The 14,264-nt window shown below is 50.8% G+C and overlaps 1 protein-coding gene across 1 annotated transcript; it reads right to left on the bottom strand.

Annotated features, from left to right (window-relative positions):
• Positions 1–1,743: 1,743 nt before the first annotated feature.
• ZNF764 (zinc finger protein 764) lies at positions 1,744–13,241 on the bottom strand. Its single transcript, XM_006148156.3, has 6 exons — positions 12,249–13,241; positions 11,822–11,935; positions 10,028–10,546; positions 3,937–4,203; positions 3,700–3,813; positions 1,744–2,698 (listed from the first exon to the last, which is right to left on the bottom strand). The coding sequence occupies exons 1-6, from the start codon at positions 12,442–12,444 to the stop codon at positions 1,788–1,790; spliced, it is 2,121 nt and encodes a 706-aa protein (XP_006148218.2). The 5' UTR covers positions 12,445–13,241; the 3' UTR covers positions 1,744–1,787.
• Positions 13,242–14,264: the final 1,023 nt, after the last annotated feature.

Genomic DNA, 14,264 nt, shown 5'->3' with positions numbered 1-14,264 from the left:
AAAAAAAAAAAAAAATCGATGAGGCCTTTGTGGCTGCATCTGGAGTGGCTAAGAAGGTCTGGCTCTCCCTGGATAGGCCCGAGGGGGTCTGGAGGGAGCTCTGAGGGTTTTCCCTTCAAAATTAGGACCTGCAGCTGAGAATGGTGCTGCACACAGAAGTAGCAGACACACCTCTTGGTTTGAATAAAAAGATTCAATCCAGACTGCCTCTTCCTGATCAGACCGTCCTCTCCAAGAAAGCTGCTTCCTTTCCCAGCAGTTATGAGGTGAAATGAGCTGATGGACAAGACAGCACCCTGTAAGCCATAAAATGCAATACAGGCGGCGGTTAAGGATCCCATAGCTGGATCCCATATGACCGACTACATGATTCAAGTCCCGGCAGCTTGAAAAACAAGCTGGGCATTGTATGTGTGCATGTGCTCAGAATCCCAAGAGGAGAACGAAGAAGGGACTGTGGCGTGCCATCCCCTCTGAGGGCACCTTCTCACTTTCCTGCTCTCTCTCTCTCTATCTCTCCGGTGAGTACACGTCTTATGGCAAAATAAAGAAAAAAAGCAATACAGGCAAAGATCTAAGATAAAGCCTGCTTTTCCTTCCCTCCTGCCACCTTTCATACACATGCTCCCTACCTGCCATCCTTTCTCACACGGGCTCTCTCCAACTCAGCAAAACCTGACTGCTATAGATCATGGTTTGCAAACTCAAATTAACTGCAGGAGCCCAGCAGCCACACAAATGAGTGGAAAACACCAGATAGAGAAGGCCTCCTTTGATGGAGACATGGTTTGAGAAGTATCAATACTACACTTTCTTTTCTGCTCTTTTTTTTTTTTTTTAATTTTTTCAAGAGATTTTTACTATAGGATGCATGCACTCACCAGAGAGAAAGTGAAAAATCACTCCCCAGGGAGATGGTCACACCACAATCCCTTCTCCTCCATTCTCTTCTTGGGATCTCTGGTACACATGCACATGTGCCTGGAGTGAGTTTCTAGCTACCAGGTCCGGACTTGAACTGTGGTTGACCACGTGGGAGCCCAGTGACATAACCATTATGCCACCTACTGCTCCCTCTTTCTTATTCTACTTTAAGAAAACACCAAAAAATCTAAAAGCAAGCCATGATCAATGGCAACTGATGCTTGATCAGGAGCCGGTAAGGAGTGAGGGGGTTGGTACCCGGAGAGCTCTAGCTATGTTGCTCCAGCCCTACTGCTGGGGTAGCTGCTGCTCGGCTCCCACCAACTGTAGTTTCGTGAGTGCTCGGTCAAGTTGCCAGACTTGGGTTTTTTCAAGACAGGCCACAAATCTGGATTTATGTGTGAAACATCCTGACTTAAATCTTGACCACTGATTAAGAACATTTAAAAAGGGCTGCCTCAGCCAAAACATATAAATAAGACAGCCGCAGGCCAGATTCAGTCCACAGCCATCACTTTTAAACTTCTGCACGAAAGACAACGGGTGAAACAAGGTTTTCCTCAACCTTCCTCAATCCTCTTAACACTTCTGAGCCAAAAAACCCAGCTTTTTCTCCCCCACATGGAGGTCTAGTTGGGGTTCTTTCTTCAGCCTTGCCTCAGCAAAGGGGGCTGCTAGGGTCCAGGGCAGCAGAGAGCAAGGTGTCAGCAGACGAAGCTGGTCAGGCTTAAGACTGCCCTCACCCCCCAGGTCCAGCTCTTGCCACTTCTCTGGAGGCTGCCCAGAGGTTCAGCCCCAGAGCACATCTTGAGCCTTGGGCAATGTCAAGATCTTTACTCTCTACCTTGTCCATTACAAGGCCATCACCCACACTCCTGGAATATTTCTGGATAGTGCTGGAAACCCACTGGTGGGTCCAGGTCCCCTTGGCCAGGGGTCAGGGACACAGACAATCCTCTGGCACCCCAGCCTCTGCGCCCTTCAGCCCCTGGCCGATGAACCCATTGGTGCTTGGCCATGGCTGACTTCTGGCCAAAGCACCTGCCACACTGAGGGCATGGGTAAGGGCGCTCGCCGCTGTGGGTACGCCTGTGGGCTGCCATTTCAGAGCTCTGCCGGAAGCAGCGACCACAGTCTGGGCACGGGTAGGGCTTCTCGCCTGTATGGGTACGCACATGGCGCCGGAGATCCGAGGCGTGGGCAAAGGCACGGCCACAGTCGGGGCAGGGGTAGGGGGTCTCGCCACTGTGCACCCGCTGGTGCTGGTAGAGGGCAGAGCTCTGGCTAAAGCAGCGGCCGCAGTCAGCACAGCGGAAGGGCTTCTCGCCTGTGTGGACCCGGATGTGTGTGGTGAGGGCAGAGCGCTGGGTAAAGGCGCGGCCACAGTCAGGGCAGCGGTGGGGCCGCTCCCCACGGTGGATGGCCCGGTGCTTGCTCAGGGAGGAAGCCTGGCCGAAGCCCTTGCCACAGTCAGGACAACGAAAGGGCTTCTCACCCGTGTGGGTGTACAGGTGCTCCACCAGCGTGGAGCGCCAGGCAAAACTCTTCCCGCACAGGTAGCAGCCATGACGCTGGTCTGCTCGTGGGACAGGTGGGTGGGCACAAACTGGGGGGCGACCCCGGCGAGGTGCCTTGGACGGTTGTTCCAAACCGTAATGGAGGCCAGCAGAAAAGAGCTGGGGAGCCCTCAGCCCAGGAGCATCCATGGAAAGAGTCTTCTCCAGGGCTTCAGTCCCTTCCCTTTGTCTTTCCGCTTCCTTGTTTCTGGAGCCTGCTGGGAAGATAAAGGCAGAGTTTAGACTCTGGCTCATCCTGGTCCTGGAATCCACACCTCACATGGTAACAGAGAAGCCTCTTAGATATCGCCCCAGGGCCTCAGCAAGTTACAGGCAGGAGAACTAAGAGTGACACTTGTTCCTCAGCTGCAGAAGGGATGGGGGGTGTTGACATCAATCATGAAGGGTAAGTGGACACTTTAGGGTGTCCCAGGCAGCAAGAGCAGCACAAAGAAAGGCAGGAAGATGGCTCGCACTGGTAAATTCAGTGGGACTGTGTGGGAGGCTGGGCACCAGCAAGTCTGCTGAGGCCATTTTCATGAGTCTCTTACTATTGCCATCTTAGGCTCAGAGAGCAAACAATTACATAATGACAAAGGTCATGATTGGCTCCCCTTCAAAACCTCACCTTCAAAACCATATTCTGATTGGCCACTTCCCATGGCACTCACTGACTGGTGAGCTTAGAATCCCTCAGATTTGCATATCCGGCACCTCATGAATAGTCCACAAAAGCAACAATCATAACCCACCTTTTACAATCCTTCATTTAACCAATCACCACCCACCAACATGTACATAACCACGATCCTTGGCCCACAATAAACGGAGAACCCTGAAGAGTTGTAACACTGCATCGTCTCTGAGCTGCTCGTCCAGTCTCTCACTCCTTCCCTTAGGAAACCTGTTAGACTGTCCTGCGGGTTGCACAGCGCTGGGCACTTGGTAAAGATTGACAGGTAGAGTTGAGGGGGAAAAAATAGTAAAAGCCAAGAGAAAGTAAACAAACATAGGACACGGCTGAGAAATTTGAGTGCAGGAAACAGGGTCTCAACAAGGGGCTTAGTGGCGAGTGGAATAAGCAAGTGGGAGATGCAAGAGCTCCCAGGGGAGAGGCAGGTATGCCTGTCACAGCAATGCAGGGAAGAAACTCACAGAGGGTCTCAGTATGAGGCAGACAGAGAAATCTCGAGAACAGAACGAGCGCCCAATACTTCACCTGCGTTTGCTTCTGTCAGGCACTTTGCCCCCTCTAGATCCTGGGCTTCTGGACCCCACAGTTCTGCCTCTTCCTCCACCCAGGAGATGAGCTTCGGCTTGGTGCCTCCGACCCCTGGGGGACAAGAACACAAACACCATATTGCTGGGAGGCCGCCCCCACGGCCCGACCGCCCACATCTAGGGACGCCCACTCCACGTGCTGGACCCAGAGCAGGAGAGGAGGTAGGGCTCTCACCGAGCGCGACTAGGTGACTGTAGGTCTCCCGCATGACGTCCCGATACAGGGCCCTCTGCACCGGCCGCAGGCACCCCCACTCCTCCGGGGAGAAGTACACGGCCACGTCCGCGAACCTCACGGCCCCGGGCTGCCTCCACTCGGGCCAGGCCCGATTTAGTTCCCGGGCCGGGAATCCGGCCAGAGGTGGCGCCATGAGAACTAGCAGCCCGGACCACCAGCTAGCCGCCTGGCCTTGCCCGGTCAGGGTCCGCAGAGCCGCCCACGCTCAAGAACGCCTCCCCCTCCCAGGCTGTGGGCCGGAGGGTGGTCATTAGGACCGAGGGGGCGCAGGAACTGCCTCTGCAGGTCCACCGGACTGGAAGCCAACTCAGAGCTGATGGCTCCAGGCACATAATCAGAACTGGAAGGTGCCCTCATCAAAAATGGCGCCCTGCGGCCTCTCGAACTCTGTTCCCACGCAGAGGCGTCCACGATGACGCCACACTGGTGTCTCCGGGTGGCTTTGTCTTCGCGCCCTCACCCAAAATGGCCGCGGAGGCTACACGTGTCAGCCTGGACCCCAGCCGTGCCCCCACCCTCCTGGTCGGCAAAGCCTTCGAGAGGCGCAGGGGGCGTGGGCCACGCCCAGCTTTGCTGGAACAAAGCGAGTGGCCCTTTGTGAATTCCGACTGTCACAGTCAGGCCTCTCCTTCTGACAGCGTTACCTCAAGAACTGGGTGACAGAGACTTTTCCCAATGTTGAGGGTAAAAATAATGGAGTGGATAAAAGACAACCTTCTGGAGACCAGTAGATGGCTTAATGGTTACATCGCTGGACTCCTACGTAATTGACTGCGGTTCTAGTCCCAGACTCTCAAGCAGGGCTCGTGTGCATCGGTGCCCAGGATTCCCAGAGGAGAATGGAGAAGGGATCGCGGCATGACCATCTCCCTGGGAAGGGGGGTGATTTTTCACTTTCTGTTTCTCTGTCTCTCCAGGTAGTTCTGGAGACCAGTAGATGGCTTAATGGTTACATCGCTGGACTCCTACGTAATTGACTGCGGTTCTAGTCCCAGACTCTCAAGCAGGGCTCGTGTGCATCGGTGCCCAGGATTCCCAGAGGAGAATGGAGAAGGGATCGCGGCATGACCATCTCCCTGGGAAGGGGGGTGATTTTTCACTTTCTGTTTCTCTGTCTCTCCAGGTAGTGCATGTGAAAATCTCTCTCTCAAAAAAAAAAAAAAAAAAAGAAAACAAAAAACACGAGAGAGAGAGAGAGAGAGAGAGAACCTTCTCTGTTGGAAGCTTGTTCAAGCTTGGTGATTCGGAGTTTCTAGATGTTGGGGGCAGCTGAGCAGAGTAGTGTAAAGTCTGAAAACAGAAGGACCCTCATTTCCACAGGGTACCCTCCCTCTAACATGTTTTGAAGAACATCTCCCAAATATCTATTTATTTTTCTTTTTTCTTTCTTTCTTTTTTTTTTTTTTTTTGCAAAAGCAGTTAACACCTAAAAGAACCTTCTTTCCCCTCAGTCAGGTGTGTTGAGGCGGAACTGGTACTGCATGGCCAGAGCGGTGTGCACACCAGCTGGGGCTCCTCCTCCACTCTCCTGGGATCTTGGGCACACAGGCATATATATGCACCTGGTGTGATTTTCAAGTCACCTGTCCGGAACTGAAACCACGGTTGGCCATGTGGGAGTCCAGTGATACAACTGCTATACCATCTGTTGCCCCCTCATCCCAAATGGCTATTTGCCTCTAGCTGAAGCTTGGCTTTCAGATCCAGATTCCAGAACCACCTGCCTCCCTTCCCCTGCAGGGATATCCCAGGAGCACCTGCCACTCAGCACAGCTCAAACTGAATTCAAGCCTTTCTTTCCCCAACCTGCCTCCCCCTCTTTATCTCAACAATGTCACCAGTACTTGCCATTTTTACCCCAAAATATCATTCTCTCTCTCTTTTTTTTTTTTAGAGATGTTTTTGCTATAGGGTTCGTGTGCTCTCCAGAGTGGCAGAGATAGACAGACAGAAAGTGAGAAATCACCCCCTGGGGTGGGGGAGGGATGGCCACACACAATCCCTTCTCCTCCATTCTCCTCTTGGGATCTTGGGCACGCACGCACATGCACCTGGCATGATTTTTAAGTCACTGGGTCCAGGATTGGAACCACAGTCGACTATATGGGAGTCCAGCAATGTAATCATTACACCATCTACTGGTCCCTATTATTATTATTATTATTATTTTGGAGAGGTTTTTGCTATAGGGCACGTGCGCTCGCCAGAAAGACAGAGAGAGACAGAAAGACAGAAAACGAGAAATCACCCCAGAGGCGATGGCCACATCACAATCCCTTCTTATCCATTCTCCTCTCGGAATCTTGGGCACGCACGCACACATGCCTGGCATGAGTTTAAGCCACTGGGTCCGGAACTTGAACCGCGGTTGCCTACATGGGAGTCCAGTGACGTAGCCATTATGTCAACTGCTGGTTCCCATATTATTGGGGGTTTTTTTGGAGAGATTTTCGCTATAGGGCGCGTGTGCTCACCAGACAGACAGAGAGAGACATAGAGACAGAAAGCGAGAAATCACCCCCCGGGGGGGTGGTCACGCCAGTCGACTACGTGGGAGTCCAGCGACATAGCCATTACACTAACTGCTGGTTCCCCCCATATTATTGTTTTTAATATATTTGTTTCATGAGAGTGAGAGACAGAGAAAGATAAGCACCCTTGATGGGGTCTCACACTGAGATCCCCTCCCCCAGCCTTCCCAGCCAGTTACCAGACACTTAGGATCTTGGGCACAGCCAGCACGTACGGGTAGACCAGGGTGGGAACGCACAACCTTTCATAAGGAGTCAGCAGTGCCTGAGCAGCATTTTTTGTTTGTTTGTTTAAGAATTATTTTATTTAGTGACTAGCAGGTGGTGTGGCGGTTCAGGCGCTGGACTCTCCCACATGGCCGACCACAGTTCAAGTCCCTGACCTGGTGGCTTGCTTTCTCAATTTCTCTCTCTTCTCTCTCTCATCAAATTAAAATAAATGAATGAATAAATAAATTAATAATTTTAAAAGAATTATTTTAATTTTATTCATTGTTATTATTTTACTTTATTTTTTAAAAGTTTACCAGAGAGAGGGTAAATGAGAAAGCAAGATGCCAGATCCAGGACTTCAATCATGGTCAACCATGTAGGAGTCAAGGTGCCTTAACCACCATGCCACCTGCCAGCCCCTTGAGTAGCACTTTACCTCTATGGTATCTAGCTGGCCCCTCACATTTATTTAATGCCTACTCTGTGCCTCCCCATGCCTTGTAAACACTGTCTAGGAAGACTTGATACTGTTTGTCTGGTAGGCTAAATCAATCACAGCCTTTTAGATGCTTCGTGGAAAACACTTCACCTCTGCAGCAGGCATGGCAGCAAGCCTGGAGCTTTTGTCTGTTTGCTCCCTTTCGAAGGCCTCTCTGAAGCTTCAGCCTGACACCTTGCTGTAGTAGATGATTCCACACCCAGGGGAACTGGTCAAGAAAAGAGCTGATCACAGCAGGAGAGAAGACAGAAAGCTCAGGAGGGGTCAGCCTGGCCAAGGAGAAAGGTTAGTTGGAGAGTGGGCTGGAAAGGATAAGGATGCAGAGTTGCCCAGGAAGTGAGGAACCCAGCTCCAGCTCTCCTAACCTGTCGAGACCCTGAACACAAGAGGAAACTGAAAACTTCCCTTAAGAGCAATGGCATTTTGCCACCTGTCAGTGCCCATCTTTCAGCATGATACCCATCACCCACAGGCATGGGAGAGCTCTGGGTAATGCTGGAATCATTCTGGGCAGGGAAGGGACTCCAGGTTCTCTGCTCCAAGGAGGGTCTTCTGGGCCCCAATGACCAGATGTACCTTTGGAGGATGCTGTTCTCAGGCCTGAGAAAATGAAGGAGCTCTTAGAAAAGATGGCAGCATCCAGCTTCTCTACATCTCAGAGAGGTATTTATTTTTATTTGTTTATTTTAAGAGAGATTTTCGCTATAGGGTGCATGCGCTTGCCAGAGAGACAGAAAGCAAGAAATCACCCCCAGGGGGAATGTCCACGCCACAATCCCTCTTCCACTCTCCTCCCTAGATTTTAGGTACTTACACACATGCATCCAGTGTGAGTTTTAAGCCACCAGTTCTGGCACTTGAAACAGAGTCCAGCGACATAAGCATTACACCATCTGCTGGTCCTGTGTAAGGTATTTGTTAGCTGCTTGAATGTCGACCTGGTGTTGGTGTCCCGGTTTGTTTTACTGTTGCTCCTCAAGCGACCTCAGCAGCTCCTCTTGCCCATAGTTAAGATGGCCACAGCGCTAGAGCATGAGTGCAGGCAGAGGCAAGGCGTTCAGGAGAGCAGAGATGGCTAAGACTCAGAGGTTGCTGGCCTCATGTCCCTGTCCCAGCATCCACAAAGAGACCCACTCAGTGATCCAGTCTTTTAAAAAACTTTTTTTGACAAACCATTCATTTTCCTGTCAATTTTTATTTATAAGGTACCAAAAAATGTTGGATGATGTCTATTCCCACACTATCCCTCTGTTAATATCTTCTTAAACATCCCCAGACATATTCGAGCCTATCTGTGGTCTTTCCACACATTTATGAGCTCTTTACAATGGGCCAAATGCCTCTCAATGCTGTAGAGTTGAGAGTCACTTTACAGAAGAGAAAATGAAAGCTCTCTGTTAGTCAAGGTCAGACAGTCCATTAGTGAGTGATTCCAGGTCTTCAGAGTCCTAATTTCGATCCTTTCTACTACCTTGCACTGCCCCCTCCAGTCCTGTTCCAGAAAAGCAACTGAACATTTTAAATGTACTGACCTCTACTGCCTGTGTGAGGACCAACTGAATTTTTCATTAAGTTATGACTGCATATATATATATATTATATACATTCCTTACTGGGCAACAGTGGGCACTAGCCTTGCTGGGGATCGCAGAATCCTGCCTAGATTCCCCCAGCCAGGCTACAGTCTAAGTCCCCACCCATATTTTTGGCCCAGATCTGACTTTTCAGAGGAAGTAGTAAATGTCTGGGCTCTATATCAGTTGCCACCCTTGCTACTGTATAGAAGCGAAACTTGAGAGCACCATTTTTTTTTTTGGAGAGATTTTCACTATAGGGCGTGTGCGCTCGCCAGACAGACAGAGAGAGACATAGAGACAGAAAGCGAGAAATCACCCCCCAGGGGGGATGGTCACGCCGCAATCCCTTCTCCTCCATTCTCCTCTCGGGATCTTGGGCACGCACGCACACGTGCCCGGCGTGAGTTCTAAGCCACCGGGTCCGGGACGCGAACCGCGGTCGACTACGTGGGAGTCCAGCGACATAGCCATTACGCTAACTGCTGGTTCCCACCATTTTCGTATCTCTGGGCCTCAGTTTACTTATCTGCAAAACATGGCTATGATATCCATGCCCTAACTCCTTAGCAGGATTCTTTACGCTTGCTCAAATGTAAAATGTTGATAATGATAATAATTCACTCTTTCAACAAATGATTACTGTACCTTTACTGTGTCAGACAGATTATCTTGTTATAGTTCAGTCTTCACAGAAGCCCCTTGAGGTAGATATTATTAATTCTTGTTTTACAGATGAGGGAACTGAGGCTCAGAGAGGGCATGTAACTTACCAGCTGGGCCTTGGGACAACTTGCAGAGACTTGATTTGTTCCCTGGGCATCCATCCACTTCCCACCCACTCCATTTCCTGGGCTCCTTACAGATGACAGATCACCAGCACTTTGACCATGGCCTTCTTCTGGTCCCCTGGCAGGTCCTAGTCCTCCCAGCATTTGCTTCTCAAGTAGATAAACACCGGGTAGATGTTTTCCAGATGATGGGATGATTTCAGTTGAACCTGCTACTGAAATAACGCTTTTTGAAAAGTCTACAACTGATCCTTTTTTAAAAAACAAAAAACTGGTAGAAGGGCGTCAAGTTTAACCTACAGGCACTTTTCTTTTTACAAGTCTAGAAACTTGATGAATTTCAGTTCCCTAGTCCCTGCGTGGAGGCTGTTAGTCCTTAGTGCCAAGGTCAGGCTCTAACCCAGCCTGTGGGAACCGCTCACCCACACTCTTCAAAGATGTCCGGATAGTGCCGGAAGAGCACAGGTGGGTCCCGGTCACCTCGCACGGGGGCCCGAGGCACAGCCCGGATGCCAGGCCTTCGGCCCCTTCGCCCCCCAGAGCAGGAGCGGTGAATCCACTGATGCGCCTCCACAGCAAACTTCCTCTTGAAGCGCATGCCACACTCGGGGCAGGGGAAAGGCCGCTCGCCCGAGTGCATGCGCCTGTGGCTGACCAGCAGCGAGGGGTAGGTGAAGCGGCGGCCGCAGTCTGTACATACGTGGCGCCGTTGGTTGGCTTGAGCGTCCATAGTAGACGCCGAGACAGGGGGCTGCGCACCTGTAATCTGGTCCCAGGCTCCTTTTGTGGGTGGCTGTGCTCTTGCCGAGGGCATACTGGTAGCTGGGTCAGGGTTATGTCTGGCCAGCTCTTCAGGCTGCTCACTTCCCAAAGACTTTTGGGGTCCTTTGGGTCCTGGCACTTCTTCAGATTCTTCTTCCTTCTCTCTTGGTGCATCTCCTGAGAAGCAGGAATTACGTTACGTTTAAAAACACTTTTGCAGTAGTTAAGGTACTGGGCTCCCACGTGGCCAACTAAGGTTTGAGTCCTGGACCTGACTGCTTGCTTTCTCACTTTCCCTCTCTCTTCCTTTCCCTGGTCAAAATTTAAAATAATAATAATAATAAATAATAAAATAAGTCCTTTTTTAAAGAATTTTTTTACTTAACTTCATTTATCTTTTAAAATTTGATCAGAGAGAGAGAGAGAGTGAGCGGGAGAGAGAGAGATGGAAAGTGAGAGAGCAAGCCGCAAGGCCTGGGACTCGAACCAAGGTCAACCATGTGGGGAGTCCAGCGCCCTTAACCACCACACTACCTGCTGGCCCCTAAAATAAATAACTCTTTAATAAAACTTTTGCATAGACTGTCTCAGGTTACAGGGGGCTTTTACTTATAGTAGTGCCAGAAAAGCACTGCCCAGTGATTAAAACGCAGGCTTTGGGGACATGTAAGCAGAGTTCAAGTGTCTTAAGACTAGCTTATCTGGGCCATGGTATCTTGTACATCAAATAATAATAACAAAAAAGCAGTCAGACTTCTGTCCTCAGTTTCTTGACTTGTTGGATGAGATGAGTAGACACATGGTAAGCATTTAGTAATTGCTCTATAGGAAATAGATATTATTAATATAGTTTCTCAATTTTGTTGTAAGGTACGACTGTTTTGCACATGAGGAAACATATTTGCTTGAGACCATTCTGCTGGAGGATGGTGAGGGGAAAAGTCAGGTTGTCAATTACTGGGCATGCTTTCTTGTACTACTTTGACTTGCTTGAGAAATGTAGAAGGCAGACCTGATGCTATTTCCATTCTTACAGGTTTTTACCAGGGGACTTCAAGAAGTTTGTGGAAAATGGAATTAAAGTACAAATTTATTTTGATGCAAAAAAATAAAAATTCATGCATAATTTTTTCATAACATGAATTTTTTTCCATGAACTTTTGAAGACTCCTCCTACCCCCCTCCCCCCAGAAAGTGTTCCTGAAAGAGGAAGAATCAGTGGTGTTTTCTACAGGAGGGACCAGGAAACCTATGAGTCTTGGATTTGGGCTCCTGATTCTTCTAATCTGGTTTCAACACTGCTACTGTCCCAAGTTAACCGGGTCTGCCTTCTTTTGTCTTCTAGTATCCAACAGAGTTTGGCTCTTTAATTTCTTTAAAGATGCTGGAAATGGGGCCCCTAAAGGAAGCCCTGGAAAACCAAGTGGGGCGAGATCTGGGACAATCCCTCACCTCTTGGAGCTCCTCCCTGGCTTTCCCCCTTCTCAGGATCCTGGGCGGCGGGGCTCCAAGCCTCACTCTCCTGTTCCATCCAAGAGATGAGGGCTGGTTTGGGGCCCGGGAATCCTGGGAGAGAACAGGGATCACAGTGCCGGCCTGAGAGGCTATCCTGGGAAGACAGCATCCCCCTGCTAGGGTAAAGGCAACTCCTCCGAACTTTTACTCAGCCTGGAGAGGGTCTGCAATGCTCCCGCCTGAATGAAGCAAATGTAGGACGGGAAGACTCCCTAGGGGATACCTGAAGCCTTGGGAATGGGGAGTGGCCGGTGCTGCTAGTGGAGCAGGGCAGGTTTAGGGTCATAATCCTTTCCGTCCTTCTAAATCCTCTACCCTGTGAACCCAGGTGAGGGAGGAGCGGGGCTCTGACCGCGGGCCTCACCGAGCGCGCCCAGGTGGCCGTAGGTCTCCCGCATCACGTCCCGGTACAGGGCCCTCTGCGCGGGCCGCAGACACCCCCACTCCTCCGGGGAGAAGTACACGGCCACGTCCGCGAACCTCAGGGCCCCGGCCTTCCTGAAACCAGGCAGGGTCTCCCCAGGTCTTAGCGCCAGGAGCGAGGCTGGGGGCGGCGCCATGGAGGCTCCCAACCCGGGTAGCGGCCGCCTTGTTCCCGGGGCCACCGCTTCCCGGCTCCTGGCCTCAGCTTTCGTCGTCCACGGGAAGGGCTGCCCAGGCCCGGGCTCCGCCCAGCCTTGGCGTCCGAATGCAGCCGAGGGAACCGAAGTAGCGAGGACTAGCTGCTGGGGTTTCGGGGATTCTGATGGGGACGAATAAAACCCCTTGGTGTTTATTCACTTCATGGCCGCTTGGACATAGACACCCGCTTAGAGGACCCGGAAGATGCCTTCAGAAAACATGGCGGCAACTTGGCTTCAATTGTCACTGACTACTGTTAAAAGCGTCATTCTCAGAGCACATCAAATATGGCGTCTCCTGACTTCTCAGGCCTCGCCGACTCACTTGCCCTCAAACACAATGGCTGCCTCAGGCGCCCTTTTTTGTTGTTTTAGGCGGAGGAGCGGGGAGCCGGCTGGGAAGTCGAGGAGCGCCTTCTAGCCTTCAGGAAAGAGCACGCGCCCGAAGCTTCAAATCCCTTTCTTTGCCCTCAACATACGGCGGCTGATGATTGGTCGGAAGCGCAGGAAGAAGCTGCGCCGTGATTGGCCCCGGGCTGGCGGGCGCTTTGAAAGGTCCCTCGGCCTCAAAGGTTCTGTGTACCTACCGGAAAGCAGGGTTCCGGCATCTGTGGTGCCCGGAATTGTGTCCCCAACGTCTCCTCACCGTGCCTCCCGACGGCGGGGTCTGGAATCTGGTCCCAAGACCCCTTCCCTGCGGGAAGACGAACACACCCTGACAGACCCTGGACACAGCAGAGGTACGAACCAGGTGCAGTTTACAGTTAGGACGACCACTTAGGAGCCCACTCGACCCCTTGCGGCCGCAGCTCCTCCAGCTCAGTCTCTGGAGCCGCAGACAAAGTAACGTGATTAGTGAGGATGGAATAGGAACGGGAAAATTTTAAGTTACATTGTAGTTTGGGCAAAACGAGTTAATGTACATACTTTTTTGTTGTTTATCTTTTTTTTTTTTCCATAGAGAGAGAAAGATACAGAGAGAGGGAAAGTTAGAACATCCCACCCCCCTCCCCCCAGGGAGATAGCATGCAGCAGTCTTTTCTCTATTCTCCTCTCAGGATTTTGGGCACACACGTACTTGTGCCTGGTATGTTTCAAGCCACCAGTCCAGGACATGAAATGTGGTTGACTATGTGGGAATCCAGCTGCCTTAACCACCACACCACCTGCTGGTCCCAATCTACAGTTTTTATTTTTTATTTATTTTTTTTTTTGGAGAGGTTTTTGCTATAGGGCATGTGTCTTGCCAGAAAGGCAGAAAGAGACAGAGAGACAGAAAGCGAGAAATCACCCCCCCAGGGTGGATGGCTACACCACAATCCCTTTTCCTCCATTCTCCTCTCGGGATCTTGAGCACACATACACATATGCCCCGGGTGAGTTTAAACCACCGGGTCCAGGACTTGAACCATGGTTAACTACATGGGAGCCCAGCGACATAGCCATTATGCCATCTGCTGGTCCCTCAATGTACAGTTTTTAAAAAGAAATACACAGTGGGGCCAGCAGGTGGCATAGTGGTTAAGGCACTGGACTCCCACATAGTCTACCATAGTTCAAGACTCAGACCCAGTTTGAAACTCACCAGGCACATGTACATGCATGCCCGAAATGCCTAGAGGAGAATGGAAGAGAAGGGATTGTGGTGTGGCCATCCCCCTGGGGGTGATTTCTTGCTTTCTGTCTCTCTGTCTCTCTGGCGAGCGCATCTGCCCTATAGCAAAAACCTCTAAAAACAAACAAACAAAAAAATGCAACAC

The sequence above is a fragment of the Tupaia chinensis genome, unplaced genomic scaffold (assembly GCF_000334495.1).
Source record: "Tupaia chinensis unplaced genomic scaffold, TupChi_1.0 Scaffold000231_1, whole genome shotgun sequence".
Taxonomy (NCBI): domain Eukaryota; kingdom Metazoa; phylum Chordata; class Mammalia; order Scandentia; family Tupaiidae; genus Tupaia; species Tupaia belangeri.
Note: the sequence above shows the minus strand (reverse complement) of the source record. Positions and strands in the feature narration are given on the sequence as shown.